We start from the raw sequence: 26,904 nt of genomic DNA, 5'->3' as shown, positions 1-26,904 counted from the left end.
TGTGCAACGCGTTCGCGTTGATCGAAAACTGACATCCGTCCGCCCTTGGCCGTTGATCTCTGCTGGCAGCTGCTTCTCCTCGTGGACTATCGATGGTCGTCGAAAATACAACATTGAGCCGCCAGGGCGACAAACCGTCCGACGGCAGACTCAGCAGCGGTAGCAGCCGTGCTTACAGCAGCCGTAACCAAGCATTAGCGGCTGCAGAGTCGCTCAGTATTATGCGACCAGCCACGGCCGTGTAAGTTGATTCGGTCGTGTTGGACAGAGTTGCGATCAACTAAGTGGTGTGGGGTGTGTGTGTGTGTATGTGTGTGTGTACATAGGTGTCATCAGTGGGATCAGCACACCCGCCGCCAGACACCCAACTGAAGAAAGCTGCTAGTAGTGCTGCTGGTCTGAGGGCAACAGCACAACTCCGCTGTATCTATTTGCTGCCACCACATTCGAGACTTGAGATGCTGCGAACACTGCAAACACGGTCATGGGTCCTGCGGTGGTAGTATGATGGTGTCCGGCCATTAAGAATACGTCCACATCTCACGTCTTTTTGATAGAGCAGACATTCGTTCTAACAGACAGAGAGGCGCCTTGGTAACCCCACCCCCGTCTCCTGCGATCCCCGGCTCCCTGCCGCCCCCACACTCCACGATAGCCCCGTCTCCCAAAAACCGCAGGAAGACAGCAGCAGCAGGCTAACCAGCCAGTCTGCCAGCCACTAATTCACTCCCTGCAAGATTGTGCCGATCTCCGGAGCAGCAACAACAGCAGCGGTGTGCTATCAGCCTGGGCCCGGTCCAACCAACGTGACCGTCTCGTGAGTTTTGTGCATTATGGTGATATTTTTCACTCTGCTTGTGTGTATTCGACCGGACTAACCAGCGGTTGTTATTGTTTTTCCACACGTTACTACGGCTAGCTGAAGTTTAGTGATGCAACACAAGACGAACAGCTTGTTCTTCGATGTGAAGCTCATGTAGAAATAACGAAAAAAAAATAAAAGGAAAATTATTGCATCCTTCTACCCCCCCCCCCCCCCCCCAACGCCGCGGTCGCGTACGACAGTTGAAAGCCAGAAACTTAACGGCAGTAGGTAGGAGGTAGCGACGGCAGCTGTAGGCTGCTCGAAGCAGCTGTAGCTGCAGTAGTGGCCGAACTGAGGTGACGAGCCGTGCCCTCCAGCCAGACATGAGCGGGCGCGGCCTCCGCAGCGGTTCTGGCCTATAGCGCGGCCTGGCCCATCATCCATCGAGTGAGGAAAACATTTACAGCAGGAAACAACGGGAGCCAGGTAAATGTCATGAATAGCTCAATCAAGCCAGCGAATAACTAGCGACCCGATAAAGCAGACCAGAAAGCGCCACGCAAGTCGGTGGCGACGACGACGACGACAACAACAGAACTGGAAACAGCGAGCCCAAACTGAGTCGGTGCTGCTGGTCCATCAGCATTCAGTCGATGCAGTCCGTGCCGAGCAGATCATCAAAATCAAAGGATCATCAAACGCCAATTCGTAATCAATGATAATCATAATATCTACAATTACTGATAACAAACATCGGTAAGCATCCGTGAGGAGTTGACACCGGGGGGCCAGGGTGCAGTAGCAGTCGGCAGGAAGACAAGCAGCCGTACTTGTGTGCAGACGTCAGTGCCTGGTTGTGTAGGGCGGGAGTTACCAAACGCACCGTCTGTCGCCTTAACACCGAACTGTAGCCAAACGGTATATTCATCGAGTTGGACAAAAAAACAACAACAACGTCGACGACGGAAGACTGCACCGAACAGGAAACCGACAGCACGGTGTAACGCAAGAACGACAGCAGCAGCAGTAGCAAAAAACATTCACCAACTGATAAGCCACCGACGGCAAACGCACACAGACACACGAGCAGCGCAAGTGTTTTTGGCCGTGGTGGTGGTCGTTGTTGTAAGCAGCAGCAGCAGCGGCGGCAGCAGCTGGCCGCTCAAGTGCTGCTGCTGCTGTTGTCATCGTTTGTATAAAAGTCTTGCTAGTGCTCTTGGTGGCAATGGTAATAATCATGTAATAGCATATATGCACATATGTGTGTACATATACACTATAACAATATATCGAGTTGTGGCGCCGCTAGTGCTAGCGCCGGCGACAAGAACACCGCTGCGGAGCGAACAACATTAATAAACATCAACAGTATTTATTGAGTAAGCACAGCGCGAGAAAACGTGTTGTTGTTGTTGTTGTTGCTGCTGCTGCTGCTGCTGCTGCTGCTGCTGCGATCAGCGTGTTTGATTTATTTTGCTGGGTCTTCTACTAGTGTTATTTCTGCCAGGTGCTGCAAGCGAGCGAGCGAGCGAGCGTGGCGCGCCGGCTAGAGTTATCTCGTTGCTGTTCGCTAAAAGCGACAGCAACGACCAGCAGCAGTAGCTGTCTTCGTCATCTCTTGTCTTGTCGCCAGCGCGGGTCAGGCGACGAGGGGCTGCGGGCCTTCTTGTGGCCTGCGGTAGCAGCGGATAGTGGCTGTGTGTGTGGGGGGTGCTGCTGCTGCTGCTGCTGCTGTTGTTGGGCTGTAGCCGTGCTGTTCCTCGTGCAGTGCCGCCCACTGGGGTGTGTTCCCTGACCGCTCTGCTCTGCTGCAGTAGCAGCAGCAGCAGCAGTCGTCGTTGTTGTTGTAGTAGTAGTAGTTGTCGTCGCCCTCGTGAACAAGCAAAAGTTGTATGTGGTGATTACCAGAATCAACTTGCTGGTCAATAGTTGTCGTGCAGCTGTGTGCTGTGGCGTGCAGGTGCGAAGGCATTGTGTGTACTCTCGCAGAGCCCCGCCTTGTTGCCCATTACCAGTTATCATCACTACCACCATCATCACGATCCCATATGTGCCTCCGCTGCGAGCGCGGCGGTAAGTGCGACTCCTTACCGCAGCAGCAGCACCAGCATCGCATCGAAGCCGGCCGGCAACGAACTGTCGAGTAACATTGCCAGCTGAAGAACGTCGACGTTGAACTGCGTGGCGTCCGCGGTGCTGCCAGTCGCGATAGAAGGAAAACAGCAGCAAGATAACGACTACAAACAATATTTACAGGCTTAAACGACAACAAAGACTGTGAAAAAAAAACCGATAGATATCAACATTGAACGGAAACATTCTCCAGGGCTCAGGACTATAGAGAGAAAGTGCGACCTCGACGGACCACGCACGAGCTACGGGTCATCGGCTGGCCGACCGATTGACAATTGACGAGTTATTGGTCAGTGGGCGTGTTCGTCTATGCTCATGTGTTACCCTGCATACTTCGACTACCCCCAGTGTTCTCTGTCCCCCTCATACCTATTGGTAGTGTCGTATTGAATCCTGTTGTGCTCCACGTCGTCGTTATCGTACGGCGTGCAACGTGTGCAAGCGGTGTGTAGCTGGACTAGTGTGTGGTTACTGCTGCTGCTGCTGCTGCTGCTGCTGCTGCTACTGCTGCTGCTGCGACAACAACTAATATTTGATTATCATAGCCTTTGTCCCTGTCCTGAGAAAGCTTCTTTGTTATCGCTACTATTATTAGTGCAGCATTGCAATAGTGTGATGGCAATGAGTTGAGAGATCCGTTTTAGCTAGTGCCTGCCTACATTTGAACGGAACTGTATCACACACGCGTTAGTACATCGGACACGTCGCTGGCCTACGTGCTGTATAACTGCTAATACCAGCTGAGGTTCATCGCCACGTGACGACTACGTTCCGCCACACCGTCTGTTGGCCAACAATAGCGACTAGGATATTATCGGTTCGTGTTCGTTCATTGGCACTCAGCTGACCCCATCTCTATACCTATACCTTTCTGTCATCGTTTTAGCCCAGCCGCCATTCGTCGTGGTCGTACTTTTGTACACGCGAGCGAATCAGCATCGTTTCGAACAACAACAAACGAAACAACAGCAGAAATAGCACAGCATAAGTAGCACCAGCCGCAGCAGTAACAACAAAGACAACAATAACTGCGACAGCAGCAATACTGATTCGTTTGTGCTTTCGAAAAAAAGTGACCTTTGTTCTGTTTCGGCCATTACTATGCTTTGGAATTGTTTACCGTAGTCGAGTGTTTGCTATTTGCGGCTACTGCCGCCGGCTACAGCACCGCTGCTGCTGCTGTTACTGCTGGTAGGGGCGGCTGCGCTAGTAGCTTTGGTGAGAGGCCAGTGAAGGAAAAAAAAACAGGAACAGCATCTTAGAATCGTGTGAGAGACGCGTGGCTGGCCGATCGGTTGACTCGGTGGTGTTTTCATAGTTTCTTAGCAGCAAGTGCTTCAGAGCGTTAGGTGTCGCCCGCGTAGATCAGTAGTAGTATTAGCGACCCGCAGTGGCCCTACTCGTTGTTCTGTCCGGCCGCTCCGCGTGGCATCAGGTCAGATCCATGGTGGCATTGTCCGACGGGGCGTGCACCTTCGTGCAGCAGCGGCAGCGGCAGTAAAAGGTTCACGGCAGTCTCATTGCTTGCGCTCGTCGACGCTCCCTCAAAAACAGCTGACGAGCAGTAAGAGTCGCGAGGCTACCGGCGAGCATCACCTGAATAAAACTGACTGAAGATATCACCAGAAGTGTTGAAGCAGCGCCCCTGCTGCTCCTGTTTTCTGTTGTTGTTGTTGTTGTTGTTGTTGATCTAATAGTCATCGGCTACACTGCCACTGATTTGGCCACAGAAACTTTCCCTTTTTCTACTACTAGAACCGTTGTTCATTCTCAGTGATCACGTCCTCGCCGCTAGCTCCGTATCCGCGCGGAGGTACTGCTCTGCATAGGTTGCCGAAGGCACTGGAGTCGTCAAGCGCCGCTGAATCTGCAGGGCTGTGCCAGGCCGGTGCGAACGCCAGCTGCGTAGGCAGCGCCGAACTGCTGCAGTCCGGTGCAGGAGGCGAGGACGCGCCCGAGCACGAGCGGGAGCGCCGGCTCGCCAAAAGGATGCGCATGATGGACACTTCATCATCACCCACCCGCCAGTCATCACTCGGCGAGGACTCAGCGCCCAGCTCGCAGACAACAACAACAGCATCGGTGACAGCAGCGGCGGTCGTGGGTGTGGGCATTGCCCCCCCACTAACAACAGTGGGCTCCGGGTGCGTGGTCGGCACCCCGGCAGTCGCCCTCCCCGGCAGCGGTGCGCTCGGCTCGGCAAATCCCAGTTCCGGGGCAAGTAGTCAGCCCGGCGGAGGCAATACTGGGGGCAGCGGGACGGGAGCCGGCACATACCACTTCAAGATTCTCGTACCGTCGGTGGCCGCCGGCGCAATCATTGGAAAAGGCGGAGAGACGATCGCGGCATTGCAGAAGGAGTGTGGCGCACGGGTCAAAATGTCCAAGTCAAACGATTTCTACCCGGGCACAAGCGAACGTGTCTGTTTAATCACGGGCTCTGTCGAGGGGATTATGCGCATACATAACTTTGTCATGGATAAGATCAAGGTAACCTTGTCAAGCCAGAGTTAGATGTATTTGTGGACATAGACGTTTTTTTGTTATTGTTGTCGGCTTCTGCGTGATCGTGGCAGCTATCTTCCCCCACACGCCTTCCCGCCTGCTAGATAGTTTTTCTGAGCAGTCACAGTAGCAGGCCGCTAACGCAATGATGAACAGAGAACGGTTGAGTGCTGTTGATATATGATTACATGCATTACGTCTTAGCATTATCGATATTATTTATGACCATTCACATCACTGTTGATGATATTGATTAGAAACAAAATGTTCGCTAGCGTTTCTTTCATTCTTTATTTTTGGTGGAAAGCCACAATTCACTAATTATGTGTTATGATTACCCATGGTTAACTAATATTATCGACAATGTACTCGGTCAAGTTACTTTGATTTAGCTTCCCGCTGTACTATTACCATATAATTGAAGTCTGTTACAAATACTGAATATCAAATGTCAATAATTCAAATAGTCCCTAACTTTTTATGGAGATCCCAGTAACCTTCGTTGTACACTTTGACATGCTTCAATTTTGTTATTTGATCATTGTATGTTGTCTCTTTGTCGTTTGGTGGACGTTTCGGCCGCCATTTCCGAACTACAGGAAAAACCGGACCCAAATGCACGGATCGCTATCGACTTCGATCATAAGCAGACGGCGGAGCGCGAGAAGCAGGTGAAGATTCTGGTGCCCAACTCGACGGCCGGCATGATTATCGGCAAGGGAGGTAGTTATATTAAGCAGATCAAGGAAGAGAGTGGCGCCTATGTGCAGCTCTCGCAAAAGAGTCGCGACCACGCCCTGGCCGAGCGCTCAATCACAGTTATAGGGGAACTGGAGCCGACGCGCAAGGCCGTCGAGCTCGTGCTTGCCAAGATCGTCGAAGACCCGCAGAGCGGATCGTGCCTCAACGTGTCATACGCCGAAGTGCAGGGTCCTGTGGCGAACTTCAATCCAACAGGTTCGCCATATGCCAATCCCGCCAGTATATCAACTGGTGGTGGCCTTCAAGGCATACCTGGCGTCACAGGGGTTGGAATCCTCCAGCACAGTCCGCCCGGTCAACAAGCAGGCCAGGCCGGTCTAGCTGGATCCGCTGGCTGTGGTGGTGGGGGTGGGGGTGGATATAATTCGAACGGGTCCGGTAGCTCGCTGAGCCCCACCGCACAGATACAGCAGCACTACGCTTCGCATGCCCATGCACATGTCAGTGGCTACCCTGGCAGCGGCCAGAGCGGCCACCCGTTGGCCAATCAGAGTCTAGATAGCCTCAAGCTGATTCTCCGCCAGAATGGCTTTGCAGAACAGGCGACTTCAGAGATTCTCGCTGCATTCGGCGTGTTAGCCAACTATGGCTTGCTCGGTCCGAACGTGACGGGTCAGCTTCTCAATGGTCAGGCTCTGAATGTTACAGCAGTCCAACATTCGTTGTACTCGTCGGCAGATACGCCTTCCTTATTCGGCCCGATCGGCAGCCTGTCGGGATTTGCTTCACCCACCAACCGTCCGCCAATTGATGGCATGGGAGCGGGTCCGTACGATCCGTTTCGACGTGCGGTCACTCCGCCGCCACTAACGACACCACCTCCACCACCTCCACCGGGATCGGCGTCGTCGCACGCGTCTCAGCAGCACACCCCACAGGGGACGACCCATGCCCCTGCCAGCGCCCAACAGACGCCACAGCAGATTGTCAATAACAATTCGTTTGGTTTAGGAACTGCGGGGGGCGCAGCTGCATCGACGCCATTGAGTGGCGGCGGCAGTCTACGAAAATCGCCGACGCCAGCGGGTGAAACTAGCGGTAAGGGAGGACCTGTCGAAGCTATTCAGAAAGACATCGAAGTCGGTGAGAACATTGTCGGCGCCATCCTCGGCCCGGGAGGAAAATCGCTCGTAGAAATTCAACGGTTTTCAGGTGCCTCGATCCAGATCTCGAAGAAAGGAATCTTTGCTCCGGGCACTCGCAATCGTATCGTGACGATCACCGGTAGCCCGAACGCTGTAGCTACCGCACAGTACCTCATTCAACAGCACGTCGCCGAGGAGGAATCGAAGCGCTCGCAACAAAACGTAATGGGCGCGGTTCTTCGTTAGGGTATCATTATTATCATTTACGATGCCACATGACCTAAAACAACAGCAACAAAACTATTAACAAACAGCAAAGCTACAAAATACATACCCCCAGCAACAGCAGCATCTACTGCAGTGAAAGTAAATCATGAGCGTGACACAAACTATCGTTACATCTGTCGACAACAACAACAAGAATGTTAGAGACAGGCGGCGACGACGACAAAAAGATTATGTATAATATTACCAACAACATTTGCAGAATAAGGACGAGTACGGCAGCCGTAGTAACAATAAATTTAACGAACCACGTTCATAAGTGGTTACATTAATTGCACGTTCCATAGGGGATGAATGCAATGGGATTGATTACCTGCCAAACTGCAACGTCTACGGCCCAACACGGTTCAGTATGGGCCGTGTGGCCTGCAGCCTATTAAACGTGGAACATTATATACAGATAGACACATACAGATATAAACATCTATACTGATTATATATACCTTAAGACACATTTACACCAAAAAGAGAAATACATTAACAGGAGTATAATGATGACCTATGACGCAGTTATTACCCATGCATTGGCACGGTGTTTGACTACAGTCAGTGGTCAATTAGTACCCATTGTCATGTAATGATGTTATAATATATCTTTGCCGCCTTAATGAAAAAGGAAAAGAACATAAGGAATAGGAAAAAGAAACTAAAGAAGGGAAAAACAGAATGGAAGAAACAAGTAAATGAAAGTAGGATAATGCAGCGATTGTGTGCGCTCCACTTTGCTAAACAGATGCAGCGGTGAGAACTGCGGTTGCTAGCTGAGAGTCGAACCGTAATTATGATATTATTTCCAGGAATAAGTTAAAACGAAATGAAAAACAAGTAAATATTGCTAGCTTATCTTATTATATCACCAAGTTGGAATTGTGCAGAAGAACGATTTAGGGATGGAAGATAAGGAAATGGATAAAAGTGGGAGTCACTTTTACTTCAGGTCATGTCAGGTTCGTCGTTCCGGTCGGACGACGCACTCGTAGGTGAGCTAACCATTGACTGTACCAGATAGTGGGTAGATGATCAATGTAAAATGAACCCAGGCCAATATCATGATTTCATGTCGGCTCTTCTGTACAAAACAATAATATTTGACGATACACACATACGATGAGTGAGAGCAAGAGAAGTGAGTGCGTGCGACACGGCCAATGACAAATATATACGATATGCTAAAGCGACGTGGGCTTCATTACGAAGCCTCAACGAAGCTGAGCGTCGTGAACAACAAAAGCCAACAGCTACTGCTATTACTGCTACTACCACAACTACTATGAATGAGTCAATGCTGATGGTTATTAATTAGGGTTATTATAGTAATTTTTATAATTATTATGCTTACTGCTAAACTCATAGGGATAGCAAAGTGAGGCTGATAAACACGGAGTGGTAATGAGTGATTTATCGTGAGCAGTGGTGATGGGCTCTAGCGAGTATAGATATTAGTTACGGACTGGTAGAGGAGCATGCGGGAATAAAGCTATATGTCTACTGAGAGAATGATGATTACGAGCGAGGTGAGAGAGAGAGTGTGTGTGTGTGAGAGAGAGAGAGAGAGAGACGATTGTGCGAGCATGGTGAGGTAATGGTGTCAGAAATGAAATTGTAGCAAGACAAAAGGTGCTTGCTTGAGGTATTGTACAGGTCAATGTCGAAGTTTATCAGTGACGAAGTCGCCGATGACGATGATGAAATGGTTACAACCGGTGAGAATGGCAACAAAAGAATTGAAAAATTGTGATACGGGATACTTGTAGTTTGTTTTGGCTGCGAGTTGATCTTACCTCTGGTCCCGCCTGTCTGCTCTGCGTAGATCTACTAACTACAGCAGCAATGAAAACTGCAACGTTGAAATAAACAGAAAAAACGACACGTATAATATTTAACCTGATCGTTAAAAGCAACGGCCCGGCCGCAGGTTAGCGAGATCAACCGCTGACCGAATGGCGGAAGCGCGATTCAAGTAGATCAATATAATCCCGAAATTTTAATACTGGAGTTCTAGAAAGCAAACGACACAAGTGGAGATCATAAAATGTATTTGCGGATGAAAAACGTTCCGGAATCGCGCAGAGACTGACATGCGAATGAAAGATCTAACAAATAATTACTCTGAAAAGTGGAACAGTAGAGAAAATAACACCACCTGAGGTGCGGATTATGTAATATGTCCGTTGTCGACGAAGCAAATCTTGGGCGAAGGCATGATATAATCAAATTTAAACGACTTGAACAATTTTGTCTTTGCTAAGTGAAAAACTATAAAGCAAGCGAATTTGTCGGAACACGACCAGTAGCAAAACAAAGAACATGCTGCGCAGACCAATCATACAAACATAAGAAGACGAAGTTAGATTGACGATGACACTTTATGCCGTTATTTTGAAACGCAAATGAGGCCCAAATAGAGACGCGAAAAGCAAGTCCCAATGGAAACAACAGTACTTGTCGAACAGAATAATTGATTGCCGAGAATCATCGGTACATTGGCGATAATGTGTAAAGGATCATCAACGGAAGCAATCTAATAATAACGTCACCCATAGCGCGAACGATGATGCTGATCACAGAACGAAGAGTGAATTTAATCGACGAAGAAACCTAAAATGTTAGTGCGATAATAATATGCTGATGATGATTATAGTGCCGATAAACTTAGCACGCCATTAAGCGATATATATTAGGAGGACGATTTAGCAAACAAAAAACATCAACAAATAATGATAACGCCTGCACGTGGCTATGTATGCGTGGATCGTCCACACTTAACTATGTTAATGATGATGGGGTGTATGCGTGGACGTGTGCCTGTTGGTTTTTAAGTTCTTGTTGTTTTTCATTGTTTTCATTTTTCATCCTTTTTCATTATTATCGTTATTATTATTATTATTATTGTATGCTTTTTTTCTCGTTTTTTACGATAAAGATGATTTCTACACAGTACATTCATATGCATAAAGAAGGTTTTTTGGCGTCTTCTGCTAAGAAAAAGCAAAGCAAGGTGTTAATAGAGCGACTTTTTACGTATCTCCCCAGCGACGACGTCTCGTGGGAAGACAGTGTCACGAAAGCTTGCGTAGAAGGGATTAATAAATAAGCGTAATCGTGATCTAGATATAATAAGAATAATAATATTAATAATCGAGGTAATAATAATGTGACGCAAACAAAGTGAAGATACGGTGGAAAGAGTGAGGCTAGATCTTCAAGGTGACGATGAAATGTGCAGAAAAATGAGCGGTGAAGTAAAAACTGAAGAACTGAAAAAATGTAACAAACACATCATTAAGCAACAGCAGCCATTACACGGGTCGACGGCAACAGTTAAAAGTAAAAGGAAAGAGGAGGAAATCGTTGCCATGAAACAAATAACCTAAATTAGCCACATACACACAGGGGCAACCAATATACAAGATCAGCAATCACCCCAAAACTATGCTTCTCAATTATTCAAAATAGTCAAACTCGGATTTCGAGTTACATATGTAGTAATGATAATAATAATAATAATAATAATAATATTATTATTAAAAAGAAACGATGTGTCATGTATACATTAGACATCTCTATATGCGTTATCGCATGTGCGTGCTTTCTAATTTAATCTTAATATAATGAGAGGTCTAATTTTCAATAAAAATTGAGTAAAGCTTGCATCTTTTTAGGATCATGGGTACGTTGAAAGCACAGGATGAAATTGCGTTCGGGTGATTTTAGACAAAAACTGTTTAATTCAAACACAGATTACAGATAAAGCCAACGGAAAAAGGCAAAAGTGTGAGAAAAACGAGACAAATATCTGATTTTGATTGGTTATTTGTTGTTGTATTGTGCGATTAATATTATTCCGGTTCTGCTGTAGTAGTTTTAGCTGTAGGACCAAATTAAGGGCAACATTAACACCTATAGGAATATTTCAACGAAATACTGAATGTGCAAATTTACGTATGATGATGAAAATGCTAAAAAGTCTTCCTGGCCCCTTTGCCCTACAAAACAACTACAACAACAGCAAAAAGAAACTACTAATATTATCATATAAACACGCTACAGCTACAGACACGTGGTAAAACTACATTAATAATTAATATCTGTGGTCATTTTCACTGATTTTATCAACAACGCGATGATGGTGGTTATAATGATGATTACGAGTAAAGAAAAAACAGTTCGAGTTGTACAATTCATGCATTTTACTGTATTCTTTATTTTAATGGAGTTATATTCTTTACATAATTAATGATTATATTATTTTATTGTCACCACTTTCACTAATATACAACTGAATTAATAAGTGACAGCTAAAGTTTGCCACACTATTTTTTTAACAGGCCGATCGACATTTGTCGGTCAACCTGATCGCATAGTTAGCCCCTTTTATAAGCATATAGAATAAAGATTTAGCTTGTTAGGATTTGCCTAAGTTGTGGGCGTAGCGCTTATATTAGTTTTTCTTTTTTAAAGATTTCTGGCTGAAAATATTGTTTTATATAACGGGGTATTTTTGTTCCTGGCAAGGTTGCAGCAGCAGGTACTGTTTAAGCTGTTTATAGAAAGTCTTGTCAATGAGCGATTTCAGTTGCGTTCTAATATCTCGTGGCGCCCCACTTTTTGGTTCGTCGCGTCGATGTCATGCAGTGTTGATTGTATTTGTGAAACTAAAGTATAGCAATGTGTCTCGTAACAACGGAGCTTGAGTGCCAAAAGTCAGTATAAAACGTTCCAAAGTATAACAATATGAATCGCTTTAATTACTTCGTATTTGTAAAATAGAACTATCATACATCCTATGGGCTGTCGTTTCTTCGATGTGCTTAATATGCAGGTGCTTCGTAAACCGATATAGGTAGTCATGGTACCCATTAGGACCATGTGAGCAGTTCTCGATTGTCGAAGCAAGGATTCTCAGTTATAGCAACACAGGACATCTAGCACATTAATTGCTTCACATTAATTAACGTCTTCCTCCAGCTTACAAGTAGAAAAGTTGTTTTTCGGGATTTTCAGTCAGTAAAAGCATTGGCAAGATATTCATTTATGTCATTAAAGCTTACCATGCCACTGTCGGCCATTAAATCTTCATGTCGTCAAAGGCTAAACTTTGTTGCCACCTGTTCATTCATGTGACTTGGGCCGATACTTGAGACAAATTGAGATAGGTCAAATTGTGGCCCGTCTTTTACAGGATGTTTTAAGTTTATCTATCTAATATGGTAACTAAAAATTCAGCTTTAATACTCCTACGAACACCACATGATGGGGTGGCACATGGGTGTACATTCCTGCTTGTCACCCCATCATATTTCGAATATACAAAAAACACAATTGGAATATTGAAAGTAGCTGGCTTGCACGGCCGATTTCCAATTACACTTACCGTTTATAGCTAACAATCTACAGAAAGAGGAGGACAAATTGTTATTGTTTCAGTCGGCGAGGCGTTCAAGTCTAAAACACACAATATTTAGTTGATCATTATTTTGAAGTTGTTTTTTTTAATCTGCAGGTGGACGCATGACCCTTCCGAGAAGTTGGCGAAACTAAATGCACTACCTTGGTTCCGTTGGGTTCAATTTCGTGAGCACCTCGGAAATCCCAATGTTTTTCTCCTACCAGACATACACACTCGTACTGACATCGAACAACTACTCACGATTAGTAGCGGAAGTATAAAGCGTTAGATGTTTTACTTTTCATAGGTGTTACAAAATCCGTATCGTAACTTGACAAAAAATTACGGAAAATTTAAAAAGGAAAGTAAGAGCATTGATCTGCTCAATTGAATAACGATAAATATGATTGCAGTAACACTAAGTTTTGATATTGGAATAATATACGACGACCTTGCACTAGTACAGTACTGGGCTAATCGAGTGACAATTCTACAAAACTATTAAAGTCATGAGAATAGAAGGATTCAATGATTTAATTTGTCGCCTATCAATGTGATTAATACTGCCATAACCAGGCTGACTATTAGACGCCTCAATCTGCCTATTATATTGTAATATTTTAGCCATCAGCTATCTATGATAATTCGTAGTCTAATGAGTAAACTAAGTTGACTGAAGGAAAAGTGTAAACTAAATATCTTACAAGAGGCACGAGGTATAGTATTCAATTTTGGCCATACATCGGAGAACTCGCTGCTACACTTGAGTTTTTCGGAAGGGCATACGGGAAGATAAAAAAAAATTGCATTGCGTGAAATGACCTGACGTCAGCGAGTAGCACTCATGTGTCCGACGGCTTAGCTCACAGCCGACATTATGCCTTTTTTTATTGTTGCGCAGCGAGAAATACTCAAGGAAAGTCCTGCTCCTTGCGAAAACAGGAGTTTACTTACTTACAAACAGGGCCAAGTCTTCTAAAAGGACACACTGCTTCGCCCGACATCAACATCACGCTAGTCACAATAACAATCAAAACAATTTCATAAAACATGCCGTCTATATTTCTGAAAAAAGCAGTTGGCAAAAAAATAAAATGGGGGCCGTATAAACCGAATGGTCATGACGTATGCTAAAATGCTTATGAAAAACACATGACCATTTTACAAGTTGATACTTTATAGCTCTTAGTAAGTCGTTCTTAATCGAGCTTGACGTGCTACTGCTATAATGGAAGTTATTAACGAGGATAGTTTTAAATGCCGGTTCGAGCTTGTATGTGCTCAATATGTGTAATAGTTAACTGCCTTATATAATGAGGGTAAGCGCAAATGCCCGATTTAGTAGTGGGCTTTTATCTTAAAACAGTGACATTAATCGTTTGGGCAACGAAGCATTTCATGTAATAGAAAATTTTGAAAGCACGAGGTGAAGAAATAAAACGAGATTATGTTCGTAAAGTATTACTCAGTTTCTGAGTTAATTGCCTAATCACAATTTACCCTTAAGAATGTTAAAGGAGACCCTTCTAAAAGCTTAAATAAGTAAATACGATGGTCACTAACATGACCTTGGGAAACGCTCAACGGAGGTGTCCGTCGCCACGCACGTAATAGGAAAAAATTATTTACAACAAACAACTTTATCCAATGTGCCTCCAACACCTGTTGAATTTTAATTATAGTACATTTTTGCATAATCCTATGACATTATCAATCGTATGCCGATCGTATAGACCTTTTTATGGCTTAGTAACTGGGAGTCAACACCCGATAGAAGCAAACATGATGAAAATATACAAATACCTACAAAAAAAGTTCGTGCTATTCTACAAGCAACAGCGTGAGGATGTATCAAATGTTCCTTTACGCGCAGATGGAATGATTTTGATAGGACTTTGGAGAGCCTTGGGTACAACACAAATCGTGAGATCCTAGTTCGTTACCTTACGTGCGCAATTTCATTGTTCGTTTTAATGGTTAGTGCAATACAAGTGCTTTTCATTATCGATCAACGTTTTCACAATGGCGCGTTCACTTTTCACATATTTGGTGAAAACGTGAATTATCTGGACTTATCACAGAGCCTTAGATTCGTGAAATATATAGTTAAGCATCTGAGAGCATCATATGTCATGCTAGTCGGACATAGAGGAAACAATCTTTGAGTTAATAAAGAGTTTGGATTAATTAAAAAGCCTTAAACACATATTTAATATCTCCACAATGACAGGACGACACTATAAGCAAACGAAAAGCCTCAGTGTAGCAAATAGATATGAACGATTTCATTTAGGATGAATGAAAGTTAACACATAATTGATAGCTTCCTTACTTATTATGTATTGTCCAACGCAAAAGGATCACAGAACACGTATGCCCATCATGAAGACGCGTAAAAATAAATAAGATTGTAATAGCACTACAAGTTATATAAGAATCTACAACGATTTCTATTTTATAGCACTGTATGAATAGAAGGAGCATGAGTATTTTGTTTTCGATTTAGTATTTTTGGTGTTTATGCTTATATGATGGGTATATCAGCAAAAACTTGATGCCGTTAGGAACTTAACCGAAGTGGGTCTTGTTGGATTCATCACGTCTCATTTTTTAATGCATTATTTTTTCTTTGTTCCTTATTTTTTTTGATTATTAATATCCTATGATAAATTTTGCAGAGCTAAGATTTGTACCAATGTGGCAGCATGCTTATTTATTACGCAGTCGAATCTACCCAGACCACGCCGCCCCATACAATATACGTATGCATCAAGTCAAAGATGCAATACGTTATAAGTACTACATTTAATAATAATTATGATAACATTTATATACAGTCATGATTACATAGTGAAGGGCACGATGCTTAATGGTAACTGGTAATTTTGCCAACGACCATTTAGCGAGACATCAGAGAACGAAATACACCTCTACTGTATAAAAAAATTGCTGCTTTCTGTATATACGTGGTATGCAAACAAGAGTGTGAGATTACATGCTTACTAATCTCGAAGTTCTTAATCAGCTATGATACCTTTTTGTACCGATAAAAGAAGTGTACAATAGGGCTGACTGCCGAATCCGAAAATTCCATTCAAGTATGCATTACTTGGGGGCATTTTCCGGCTTCAGGGGAGTAGTCATACAGGCGACGGTTGAGTCATAACTTGAATTGAATATAAATCAGCCACATATCTCCCGCGCGGATCGTAATTACTAAGGTTTGTTACGGCATCCAATAGCACGTGCATACGAAATCTCGGCTGAGATTCCAACTCTCGGCGATGCTGAGAATAACGTAAGATGTAAGGATGCTAAGATTTTACTAAAAAAATAGATGGGCTTGCCATATCTGTTTCGGGTTGCTCGCCATTGACTAAGACTGACGCGGCGCCACAGTAATCTCAGTACTAAGTGGAAATGACACTGAATGGAAATTCCACCCTAGTTGGTTTTATTCTTTGAACGGGTAGGAATAACAAAATGGCAACACTAGCAGCTATAAACAGTTATACGGTAATAGCACATCAGAAATAGCAAACTACTACCTATGGCTTAAAGATATTAGATTTAGTCATCTACTTCCACCACAGCTTTTCGGCCGTATCTCAGGTCCTCTTTCATGTTGTAATAACTTAGGTCTCAACATGGATCGAAGTGGAAACGGACCTTAGCTGATTTGAACTTATGAGTGAATACGAGCAGCGACGGTCGAACGAAACCAATAAAATTATTGATAATATATGGTATCACATCTAGAAAATATGGGTGGTAGATACCTGCTGCTACTTCAGAGTCACTTACTGACATCATAATTAAATTCCCTTATAAAGTGCAGCACCAAAAACCCAAGGCGAACGAGGACCATTTAAGTCCAGAAGAACCTTCTTTTAGCAATGGTACTCAAGTACTTTCACTATGAACTTTATCACCGTAATAATATGCGTTACCAATAACGCTATATAATTCACCTGATCGATATCAGCAGGTAATTAATCCTTATCCTCCCCTCCCGTGTATCCCTTTTCTGTATGTGAAATACATAGCAAGTACATCGAACCCGTACATATTTACATATATTCATCTTGCAGCACATATGTCTGTAAACAACGCTAAAAACTGTTCGCCCTACTACGACTGAAAAGCCATATATATAATGTAAGAAATGGTGCCCGAGGGCAGATGCTCTGTTTATTATACTAAGTACATAAAGAAAAAGGGAAATGAGAAAGAATGAGCACATGGTTGAAGTTTTCACGGTACAACCATGTTTAATCGCATGTAGGTAATGACGTTGATGATGATAATAATAATAACGATAATCGAGTGAAAGTGATGCCCTGTTCTTGAGTAGATGCCCTCATAGAATTACTGAAGACGGAACACTTATTATTAGACAGAACCGAATGTAACTGAATATAAGGGTAGTGTGTAAATGCAGCCAAGTTATCTAATCTATACACGCATAAGCTACGATCCAGGGGGTGTATGAGAAGTATCAATAGCTAATCTAAAACAACTGATAATATACTATATGATAGCGCAACGTTTACGTTATTGAGTACTATTATTACTATGATCATACATAATTACCATTATTACTAAGATACATTAATATAATAATAAATACTACAATAAAGAGGAAGAAAGAGTGCAACTGTAGGAGATAACTAAGTAAAGTAGAAGCGTTGTATATGAATGATTTGACTCACTCCTTTTTTGCACTAACTATAACAGCCAGTTGTATGCTGCATTGATTTATTATATTTGTTTAACCGGGCTGGTGAGATTGATTTTTCGTCGTGGAAAATGTAGACAGCATCACAAACCAGTAACAGCATGTAATACAATTGACTTACCGTATGAACATGCTCATATATGAGCCTTCAACAACGTTAGTTAAATACTCTCTCTCTTTAAATTAACCATTAATTAAGCATAACTATTACACGTACTGGCGGTAGTAATAGTATTATTGTAAGATCTAGTTAGAACAACAGTACACCATATGGCTATTCTTAGGATATACCAACAAATACTTACAACAGAGATTATTAATATTGGTGGTCAGTAATTAATCTACTATTGACTCGAATAGGATATGTTAGGCATAGGAGAAATTAGCCCAGATTGCCTCGTATACAGCATTACGGCAATATATGTTATGTTGTATAAGGTCAGATACGAAATTATTGAAATTACTGTAGTAGAATGCACTCTGTTTGAATCTGAACGTACATTACCTTTAGTTCAGTCAAAGAATGTATACAACAAAGCCTAGACGGGCATCAATGCTATACGTGTATCCAATCCAACCACTTACCATCTACTCAGCTCACTGAGCACTGAATCTATTTTGCGTCATAGAACGACCTCCAGACCGAGATGATAGTTCCCAAAGGTACAAGTAAAAATCACTTAATTTGTCCAGGCTGAGTACTTTTGTGGTGCTACTGCTGATAGGTGGACTTAGCGCTCTTCTTGCAAAATTATTCTTCAGCAATCTTCTTCGATTATGATTTTCTTTGCCTATAAGTTGAAGGCCTAATATGAAAAAAAAGAGTCCGGATGTTGACCTTGTAGACAAGTACCAATACTGAAAGGCCTAACCTTTGACAGTAGCCTATTCAAGGAAAAACCAGTTGTGTATGTGTTACCGGGTAAACGTGTGACGTAATATTTCATAGAAACGTGTGATATTCAGATAACAAACACAACTATGTAGACAGCCATTTGGCTTTTTCTATAGATGGAATGCTTATAATATCTTCAATTTCTTAATTATTTCAATTATCCAAACCCCCTTAGTTTATTGAGTTCCCAATAGCTGTAGAGGCCGCTTCAAAGAATTCGTGACTTAGTGTTACCTAGTTCCTCTGTGTCCAGCAATACGGACGTCCGTTTAAGAAGGTTGTCGCATATATAGAATTATTGTTCAGCACGACTCAAAGATTTCTACGCGGGATACACAAAAGATTGCAATGACGTTACCCATCCGATATTATAGCCGCACTGCAACGACACGATGGCTTAATGGGAGTAATCACTACCAGAAATGCGGTAAATCGTCTGCCTTACATATAAACTAGTGATACCGTGAATCATAGACAAGGGTCAAGTTAAGTATGTACTTATATTTGATGTTACATAGGTAAAGATATCTCTTTACTTGAAAGCTCCAGCCTTGTAAACTCAATTATTAGGTGTCCTAATTACTAATTCGTCATGAAACTGAATCATCTTATATTATATTAGTGTTTCAGTTATTGATTTCCGAAAACTATAAAGGCCTGTTTCAGTTCAGACTTCATATATTATATAGAGAATAGCTTCATTGATGCATCGTTTATTTTGTTGAACAGTAAATGCCTTTACGCAGTGCTACGTTAACTTCCCTGCTGCAATGAGGATGACAGTAGACTACATAGTAATAATTTATGTTAGTCATTATATCTGGATTGCGGCAGAGACATATGTTTCATGCTAAATGCAGCAAAAACCGTAGAGCATTTTATTGTCAGAATCAGATCACCGTATTTGCTTGTTAAATCAAATTCATTCCTTTCAGATAATTATAATATCAGTATTTTTCGAGGATTGGTTTTTCTGTGCCTTTCATCGCGCGAAAGAAGCACACAAGTTGGCGATTACTGCCGCTGGTGCCTTTGGACAACGTTATATCTGATCCAAATCCTTATGGCTCAGTAGCACAGCCTGCTCAAAAACGTAAACTCCTGTACCGTACCCTTTTTCCTTATCATAAAAATAGTGATTTCAGTGCAGACTTGTAGATCTATCGGAAGATTCGGAAGGACCTCACTATTATTGCGTAAATTTTTTTTCAATTTTTCCACTTGCCAACTATGCACTTCCCTTACATTTGTTACATTACTTCCATTACATACACAGGACGAAAATAAATACGATCGACGCTGATTGTCGTAAACATAATGCTAGCGATAAAAAAAGGTACTTTTGGACTTGAACTACTTTCATGGTCAACACGGTAGGCTAGACTTTAACTTAAAGTTGTAGGATTAGTAGGATCTTTCAGTATAAACCTAATACAAAAGGAGTCACTTTTATTTTATCACTTTCTATTTAAAGGCTATTAGCTGTTGTTGCGTTCCACTCCATTTTGATACGATGATCGTACTCGTTACCTCCACTGCTATTGATATTATTCACCCTTTATACTATTATTAATCGACAAGAATCATACTGTCACGATTAATGAAGGAATGACTGAGTTAAGATAATGGCGATGATCGTATATATATACATCTTCGTCAATCACCATGAAGGTCGTGTACATCATATGTAGGATGTATTTAAGGATGATCATAATGATGCTGGTGGTTATGACAATAAAGATAAGACACAGTGAATGGCAGCAGACGAACGATATTTCAGAGTAATGCTCTAGCACCGCTGTCGCTGACGTCCATACGTTTTGGAAAAATAGCACTTACCGTAATGACAATTTGTCTTACTACAACAATAATCGGTAAAAGCAATGTGCGTGCGAACATATGTGCAAAGCAAAAGAGCTCTGTCTCGGGATTTTTATGAAGTCGAGTGCTCGTACGAACGAGATTTTTATCGAAAATAATGGTGACGGTGTTTCATTGATTGCTAGAATATAAAAGATTAAATAGGCCGGTTGGCATTTTGATTGTTCAACTGTGCCCAAACCTCTCTCTTCGAGAACGTCCGAAATTCTTATGCAGAAGTGATGGACTATTATAGCAAAAAGAGCTAGGTTATCCATGACAAAAGCAGAAATGTGAGGAGATTCTATGTCAGATCTTGAATATACTTTATGAACAGCCAAGTTTTGCTGCAATACCTCTATTAAAAGGTAGATCCTGTTTCCGTCGAAGTGATGCCTTGTACCTTGACCCTATTAAATTTAAGCTAATATCAGTCTCTGTTCTAGTCTTACATTGCAAAATCCGTTGAAACTTTTTGTCACGCGTAGCCGAATATTAGACAAATATGGCGCTGGAGTTCATGGCGTTCGAGCCAATTAATATTAGCTAGTGGTTCCGAGCCTCGGTGCAAGTCTCAATTTAACTTGAGAGAAGCGATACGAAACTAGCGTAGGGACGAACAACTGGAAGAGATTTATTACAAGTAATTCTATTGATAATTCTACCGATAGAAAATATGAACAGGATAGATATTTCCGAATATACTATTAATATATTATTGACAAAGGTAAATAGCATTATAATAATTATTCTGACGATCTCGATGCTGAGCGATAATGGAGCCTTAACTGACTGACTGAGGTCTATATAACAGAAAGAGGAAACAATATGATTGTGGTAAATTTGTGATGACTACGACGGCTACAGAGAAGAGAAAATAAAACGTAATTTGTGTGGCCCATAGATCCGAACGGACCTCAGTGATCTACTGCCATTTCAAACGTTAGGGAGAAAGAGATAGCGAGAGAGAGAAAGAGAGTGAGAGTAACAATACACCAAAGCAACAAAAGTGACAGCAACAAAAATATAACGATAATAATTATGATCACGACGGTGGTGACGATGAACACAAAAATAACAAATAAAAAACAAAGGAAGACAAGAACACTAGCAGCGATTCGTGTCTTCATTGTACTCATGATATCATATTTGTCAGTATAATGTATAGTACAGAAGAATAGTTAAAAGTAAGATAGTTTTACTTTGTAAAGCAACGTCACAACGGTAAAGTACATATTTGTTATTTTTTAATTCGGAAGGAAATTCAGTGCTTGGCTTCAAGTCAAGAAATTACACTGAACGACTGAGGGAGATAACTAATGGAAATGTTAAGATTGATACAGAACAGAATGAACTTATTTTGTGATTTAATTACCTTGAATAAGCGCACCAGATGACAACACACACGGCCCTCGTGTAGCTTTAATTTCGTCTGTTGAAAACACTAAGAATAAATCAGTCCCGGTTAATAAGAGACATTATAAAAACTATGAAAGATAATGGATTAGACCGCACAATATATTTTTATAAAATTCAAACCTATATTCAGCAAGGCCGTTGCCAGAACAGAGCTAACAGAGTAAAGATATAGAAACCTCTTCATTTAAAACTCACCATTTATTTTCTAAAGGACAACAATATAGAGACACGGTTTCCTTGTATTAATCGAGTTCATCATATATGAATTATATGCAACACCCTCCTGGTATAAATTAAGTGGAAACTTCCGCTGACATTTTTCCATATTGTCTAGACCTATCCTGCAACTCTTCCTGGGTAAACGCTAACGTTCATCATTATTTAGGCATCTAGTCAAAATAGGTTTATCATATAAAGGTAGTTAGTATAAAAAGGCTAACTTAAACCGCCGAAGGCACTGGGCTAGTTTATGACTGAATGACATATTGGCTTGTGATTGTCGGTCTACGTATAGGCATGATCTTGACAGGCGGATGCCGTTTAATTTTTCGTCCGCAGTATCCATCCTTGCGATGCCAAAAGCCACTTCTTGGACGATGACCCAATCGACGAAGTCGATTAGGACTTCCAATTGGGTAAAATGTCGCCATGCGGTCCGCGTTTGACACCTGCCCCACAACGGCCAAGCAATGCTCTGACAGAGCCATCGTACGCGAGCTCGGAAGCTCAACGACAACTCGACCTGACACTTTCCTTTGGATGCGGCCACTCGCGCCAGCAGCTCGGCAGATGTGAGCGCCTGTTCCCGGGAAGTACTCAATGCAGTGTACTTGCGTACCAACAGGCAGAGCTCCAAGTGGGTGCGCGTCCCCAATACGGGCGCGAACAGGCATACGAGGCAACTCACGAGTCGTTCGAAGGATCTAATCAAAAAAATAAACAAGCATGAGACATGACATTTCAACAATGTGGAATAAGTAACTAAATATAGAGGCAAAGTTCTCTTACTTATCGTGCATGTATATGCATTCATTTCACCGCTTCTTGTCAAAGGCGTAGTCTTAGTCGGTTATATAGAAAATAACAAGCTGTAAATTATTAACTCGAGCCTGCATTCGATATCTGCTTCGCAAATTTTTATCAAATTTTGAAAGGCCCGGGTTACCTTTTCTAACTTTCGTTATTTACATTTTCTTCATTCTCTGTTTTTAACACTGTAGAAAGACACGTAAAAAGGAGTTTGTAAGTAACTAATTAGATTCACCACTTGTTGCTAAGAAAGAGCATTGTAATAGATTGTTGAAACATTTATTTACACAGATTTGAAATGAAAGTATGTATTAAATATTAAGTAAACGAGGACAATATTTCATCTTTTATTGTAAAGAAGGAAAGTTGGCCTTGACGCTTACTCATCTATTCAACAATAATACAGCATCGTTTTCGGGAATAGTAAATACGTATCATTCGACGTAATAGGATAAATCTATATTTCCATGTAGCTCACCGTGACAGCTTACCTGCCCCACTTGAATACCCTCAGTGGCTATTATCCAGCGTTTTTTCTCACCATGAGCAACAAGCGCCAGTTTAGCAGTTTGTAAGTCGTCATTTTTAATTTCATAGACTTTTTCCTCGAGAAAGCCTTCTGTCGGACCTGTGCCACAAATGAAGAATCAAGAGTTCAAACGAGTAAGTGCATTAGTTCCAAAATTCTCACATAAAGAAATGCCCAGAAACTATGCACAGCTCCTCCAAGCGGCCCAGGACATTTTGTCATCGTATGCCAATCCAGTTTATAAAATTGTCTCACATATCTCTTTTGTTATCGATCCTTCAAATGCTCCCTTTATCTGCTTACCATCTCGCATGAAATCGACCCAGTGCGCGAATCTCTGGTAGCCACCACCTATCGTACGAACCACAACTCTCCCGGTTTCAGGATCCCGTCCACCTAATTTCTTAAGGCGCACAGGTTCCGTTGTGTACTCCTAAATTAAAACCGATATAAGCCAATAGTGTTTTAATTACTTTAATAATACCGGTTTACTTACAACAAATTATTACAAACGTGTGTTTGTCTCTATCCGCTCGTGTATCCACCTAAAATACTTTAGGTCGTATCATTTAAACTTAATTTTTCCAGGCTGGTGGGATTCCATCTTGGAGTTTGCTGTGCAATTACTTTTTGACTAACTGTTAAGAATTTCGGAATTGTTCATACGGGAGATTGTTTGTTTCCTAAACACTACAAAATAGGGCAGACATTTAGATGCTACACATTTTTGCTCTTAGGTTGCAATGGTGATTTTTGTAGAAGTGATTGAGGATTTGTAATATATGATGATTAGAGAGTTTGAAAACATTTTAGCTGTACTGGGTCAACAAGATCGCTGATACAGAGATGATGGTGTTGTAACCTCAGCTAGAAATCGGGTTAATAAGGATTTAATAGATAAATTGGCGTGAACTGCCTAAAAAAATTATTTTTATAAATGTGGAACAAAACTTAAGTGGTAACGTATTTACTAAACTTTCAAGGCGTGAAATGGTCTAGGTTTGAACGCAGACGTAGACACACTTCATTTTGTGTTATGAACCAGCAGTCTGTAACAATGCTTCTGCAGTGCCGGAAACAAGAATCGAAATATGTATATATCTAGGTACAGTAAAACTTGATCAGGGTTATATTTCAAAGTTGCAAGCCAAAATCATTTGTTTTCTTAATTAGCCGCATACATAAGCAGTATGCAGTGAGTAGCACAACAGAATTATATATATTATGTAGCAGGGCAACTAGCAGGAAACACAGACTGGGTTATATTTAACTAACTCCTGAAATAGGGTAATGAGAAAATTGTACCCAGACAGTCACAGAACCCTCGATCTAAAATAATAAATTCACTGGACCTCGAAAACGAATTATTGTAACCACACGGCTGGTCACCAGACCAAAAGCAATGCGACCATGTCTTAATAAACTGCCAGAGCCAGGGAAATTGCAGAGCAGTAGTTCATGTTAGATTAAATACCACACCAGTCAGATTTGTTAATATCAAAACTGGCTTATAAAATAACTGCAGCAAAGAAGTAAGTATACCAAAAATGGTGGCGTGACAAGTGGCGAAATCGGAATTGTTAAATTAGAGGCAAAATTGGCGCGGAGTAAATCCCGCGGCGTAAATATGATGACGAAAAATTCTGTTTTTATCGATAACTGCCTACCTGTGGCTTGATAAGTCGATACCCGTACTTGTTAGGCTCTGGTCTAACAATACCTTTGACGAGTGGTCTGGGATACCCTCGAATACGTCGTGAAGCTTTCATAGTTTTCGTTCTCACCTATGTATATAACATGCAGAGCAATAAATTTAGCAGTGGTAATTACTCTGATAAAAATGATCTCGGGATTTACTCACGGAACACACTCTATACGACTCGAACGTAGAAAAAAGTGGGAATAAAAAATAAATTGCACACTCCATGTAACGACAGAAATCTATTTTTTATTTGGCCACAACTAACAATTCATTCTAAAAATTCGTTATAGGCATTTCTTACACCACAAAGTGACCATAATAGGCTCAATATTGCATATACATTAATATGATCACCATTTAAAAATATCTCTAGTTGCGCTCAACTCTTGAGTACGTACGTGCCTTCCAGTTCCTTTATGCGCTTATGAAACATACTAACATAATTTCGTTGACAAATATTATTTTCCAAAGAAACCGAAAACTCCACAAACCTGTTTCAAAAGTATTTGGTTATTCATGGGGTAGAGAGGTGTATGAATGGCGGCTACTGCAGGCGCAATTCCAATAGACGGAAATCGGGCCCCAAGGCAAAGACCGCGCATGAGTGCAGTTAGAGCGCCTGCCATGACGGACAACGGGCGTCCGGTTAAGGACTAGCAAATTATATTTGCGATGTTAAACTAGACAGTACGTTTAGTTCCCTATTAGTAACACCACTTTAGCATAACCTCCCTACGAATCCTTAACTATCCTTTCCAAATACTGGTAAAGCTATTGTACATTCGCCTTGACCAACAGCATTTTAAAATGCTTTCAAAAACACTATTCTTGCAACGATAATAGTTAAATCCAGCAAACTGTACTAAGAACTGTTAGAGCCGCGCGTTCTATTTGTTGCACGCGACAACAAAACAACCAGTGATTTGGATGTATGGATTAATGGATGGATGAATCTTAAGCTGTTAATGCATCTTATTAGCCATAATTAGCTGGAGCTAGGAAGATAGACAACCTAATGACTGAATAATCAACAGTTAGTACGATAGCCTACTTTATAAGTCAGTGTAATATCAAAGAAAGCTTGTCAATGATAGACTGAAGTAATGTACTCAGGGGCCTTTACCGCAACAAGTACAAAGAGGTGTCAACCTTTCTGAAAAACTTTTAACATTTTGTTAATTCAGTTGCTAGTTATAATAAAAAAGAAAAAAAAGAAACTACCAACTGGAAATATCAAGTTTCAAAAAAAGAAAAAATGTACAGTCGTTTTTTTAGGTTTTGGGCGAAAACAGAGATCGACACATGTATGTCCACATTTGCCTGTGAGAATGCAGCGACATGCAGAGATTGTCACGAAATTCAAAAGGAAGAATAGGAAATTTCTAAATTATTCAAACGTATATGAAACAAATCCATTTTATGTTGAGGTTGAGGTGGGTGAGACGGCGCACTCCACACGTTTTTCTAGGTAGATATGTCCTCTGGTAGAAGTGATTTTATAACTAAATTAATAAATAACAACTTCAAATAAATATGAGCATTCATACAAACATGTTATTGACATTGTTAGTTTCTAGCTGAAACTAGTAGGTAGAGTAGGTGCATACCTGATATCAGTACTCCGTAAGTTGAAAATTTAGTTGATTTTCATGGAGCGTTGGATAGAATGATACATGCCTCTCATGTTACTGTCAGTCAATCGTGAAATCATGTGTTACTACATGTATTACATGCATCTCTTCACCGTAGATTGTTGGGTGTTCAATTT

At 41.8% G+C, this 26,904-nt stretch overlaps 2 protein-coding genes across 3 annotated transcripts; one reads left to right on the top strand and one right to left on the bottom strand.

The window, feature by feature from the left end:
• Positions 1 to 122: 122 nt before the first annotated feature.
• ps (RNA-binding protein Nova-1-like protein passilla) lies at positions 123 to 11,763 on the top strand. The gene is made up of 2 exons (XM_086973739.1): positions 123 to 5,428; positions 6,043 to 11,763. Exons 1-2 carry the CDS (start codon positions 4,928 to 4,930, stop codon positions 7,534 to 7,536), a joined length of 1,995 nt encoding a protein of 664 aa, XP_086829865.1. The 5' UTR covers positions 123 to 4,927; the 3' UTR covers positions 7,537 to 11,763.
• Positions 11,764 to 19,278: 7,515 nt separating this feature from the next.
• mRpL2 (mitochondrial ribosomal protein L2) lies at positions 19,279 to 26,049 on the bottom strand. Of its 2 annotated transcripts, XR_002674157.2 has the most exons (7): positions 25,628 to 26,049; positions 25,102 to 25,218; positions 23,738 to 23,867; positions 23,397 to 23,533; positions 22,317 to 22,799; positions 21,833 to 21,901; positions 19,279 to 21,080 (listed from the first exon to the last, which is right to left on the bottom strand). XR_002674157.2 is itself a non-coding variant. In XM_022809945.2 (5 exons), exons 1-5 carry the CDS (start codon positions 25,760 to 25,762, stop codon positions 22,344 to 22,346), a joined length of 975 nt encoding a protein of 324 aa, XP_022665680.1. In that variant the 5' UTR covers positions 25,763 to 26,048; the 3' UTR covers positions 22,056 to 22,343. The 2 variants fall into 2 exon arrangements, 1 of the variants encoding a protein (XP_022665680.1); XM_022809945.2 differs by lacking the exons at positions 19,279 to 21,080; positions 21,833 to 21,901 and having other exon boundaries at positions 22,056 to 22,799; positions 25,628 to 26,048.
• Positions 26,050 to 26,904: the final 855 nt, after the last annotated feature.

Source organism: Varroa destructor, unplaced genomic scaffold (genome assembly GCF_002443255.2).
Source record: "Varroa destructor unplaced genomic scaffold, Vdes_3.0 BEIS01000006.1, whole genome shotgun sequence".
Classification (NCBI taxonomy): Eukaryota; Metazoa; Arthropoda; class Arachnida; order Mesostigmata; family Varroidae; genus Varroa; species Varroa destructor.
The sequence above is the reverse complement of the archived record's forward strand: the minus strand, read 5'-3'. Positions and strand labels throughout refer to the sequence as shown.

Coding starts and splice junctions, on each gene's coding strand:
- ps (XM_086973739.1), top strand. CDS start 4,928: ATGCGCATGATGGACACTTCATCATCACCCACCCGCCAGTCATCACTC. Junction 5,429..6,042: donor TTGTCATGGATAAGATCAAG/GTAACCTTGTCA, acceptor TCCGAACTACAG/GAAAAACCGGACCCAAATGC.
- mRpL2 (XM_022809945.2), bottom strand. CDS start 25,762: ATGGCAGGCGCTCTAACTGCACTCATGCGCGGTCTTTGCCTTGGGGCC. Junction 23,868..25,101: donor ATCGACTTATCAAGCCACAG/GTAGGCAGTTAT, acceptor GTTTTAATTTAG/GAGTACACAACGGAACCTGT. Junction 23,534..23,737: donor GGTCGATTTCATGCGAGATG/GTAAGCAGATAA, acceptor TTTGTGGCACAG/GTCCGACAGAAGGCTTTCTC.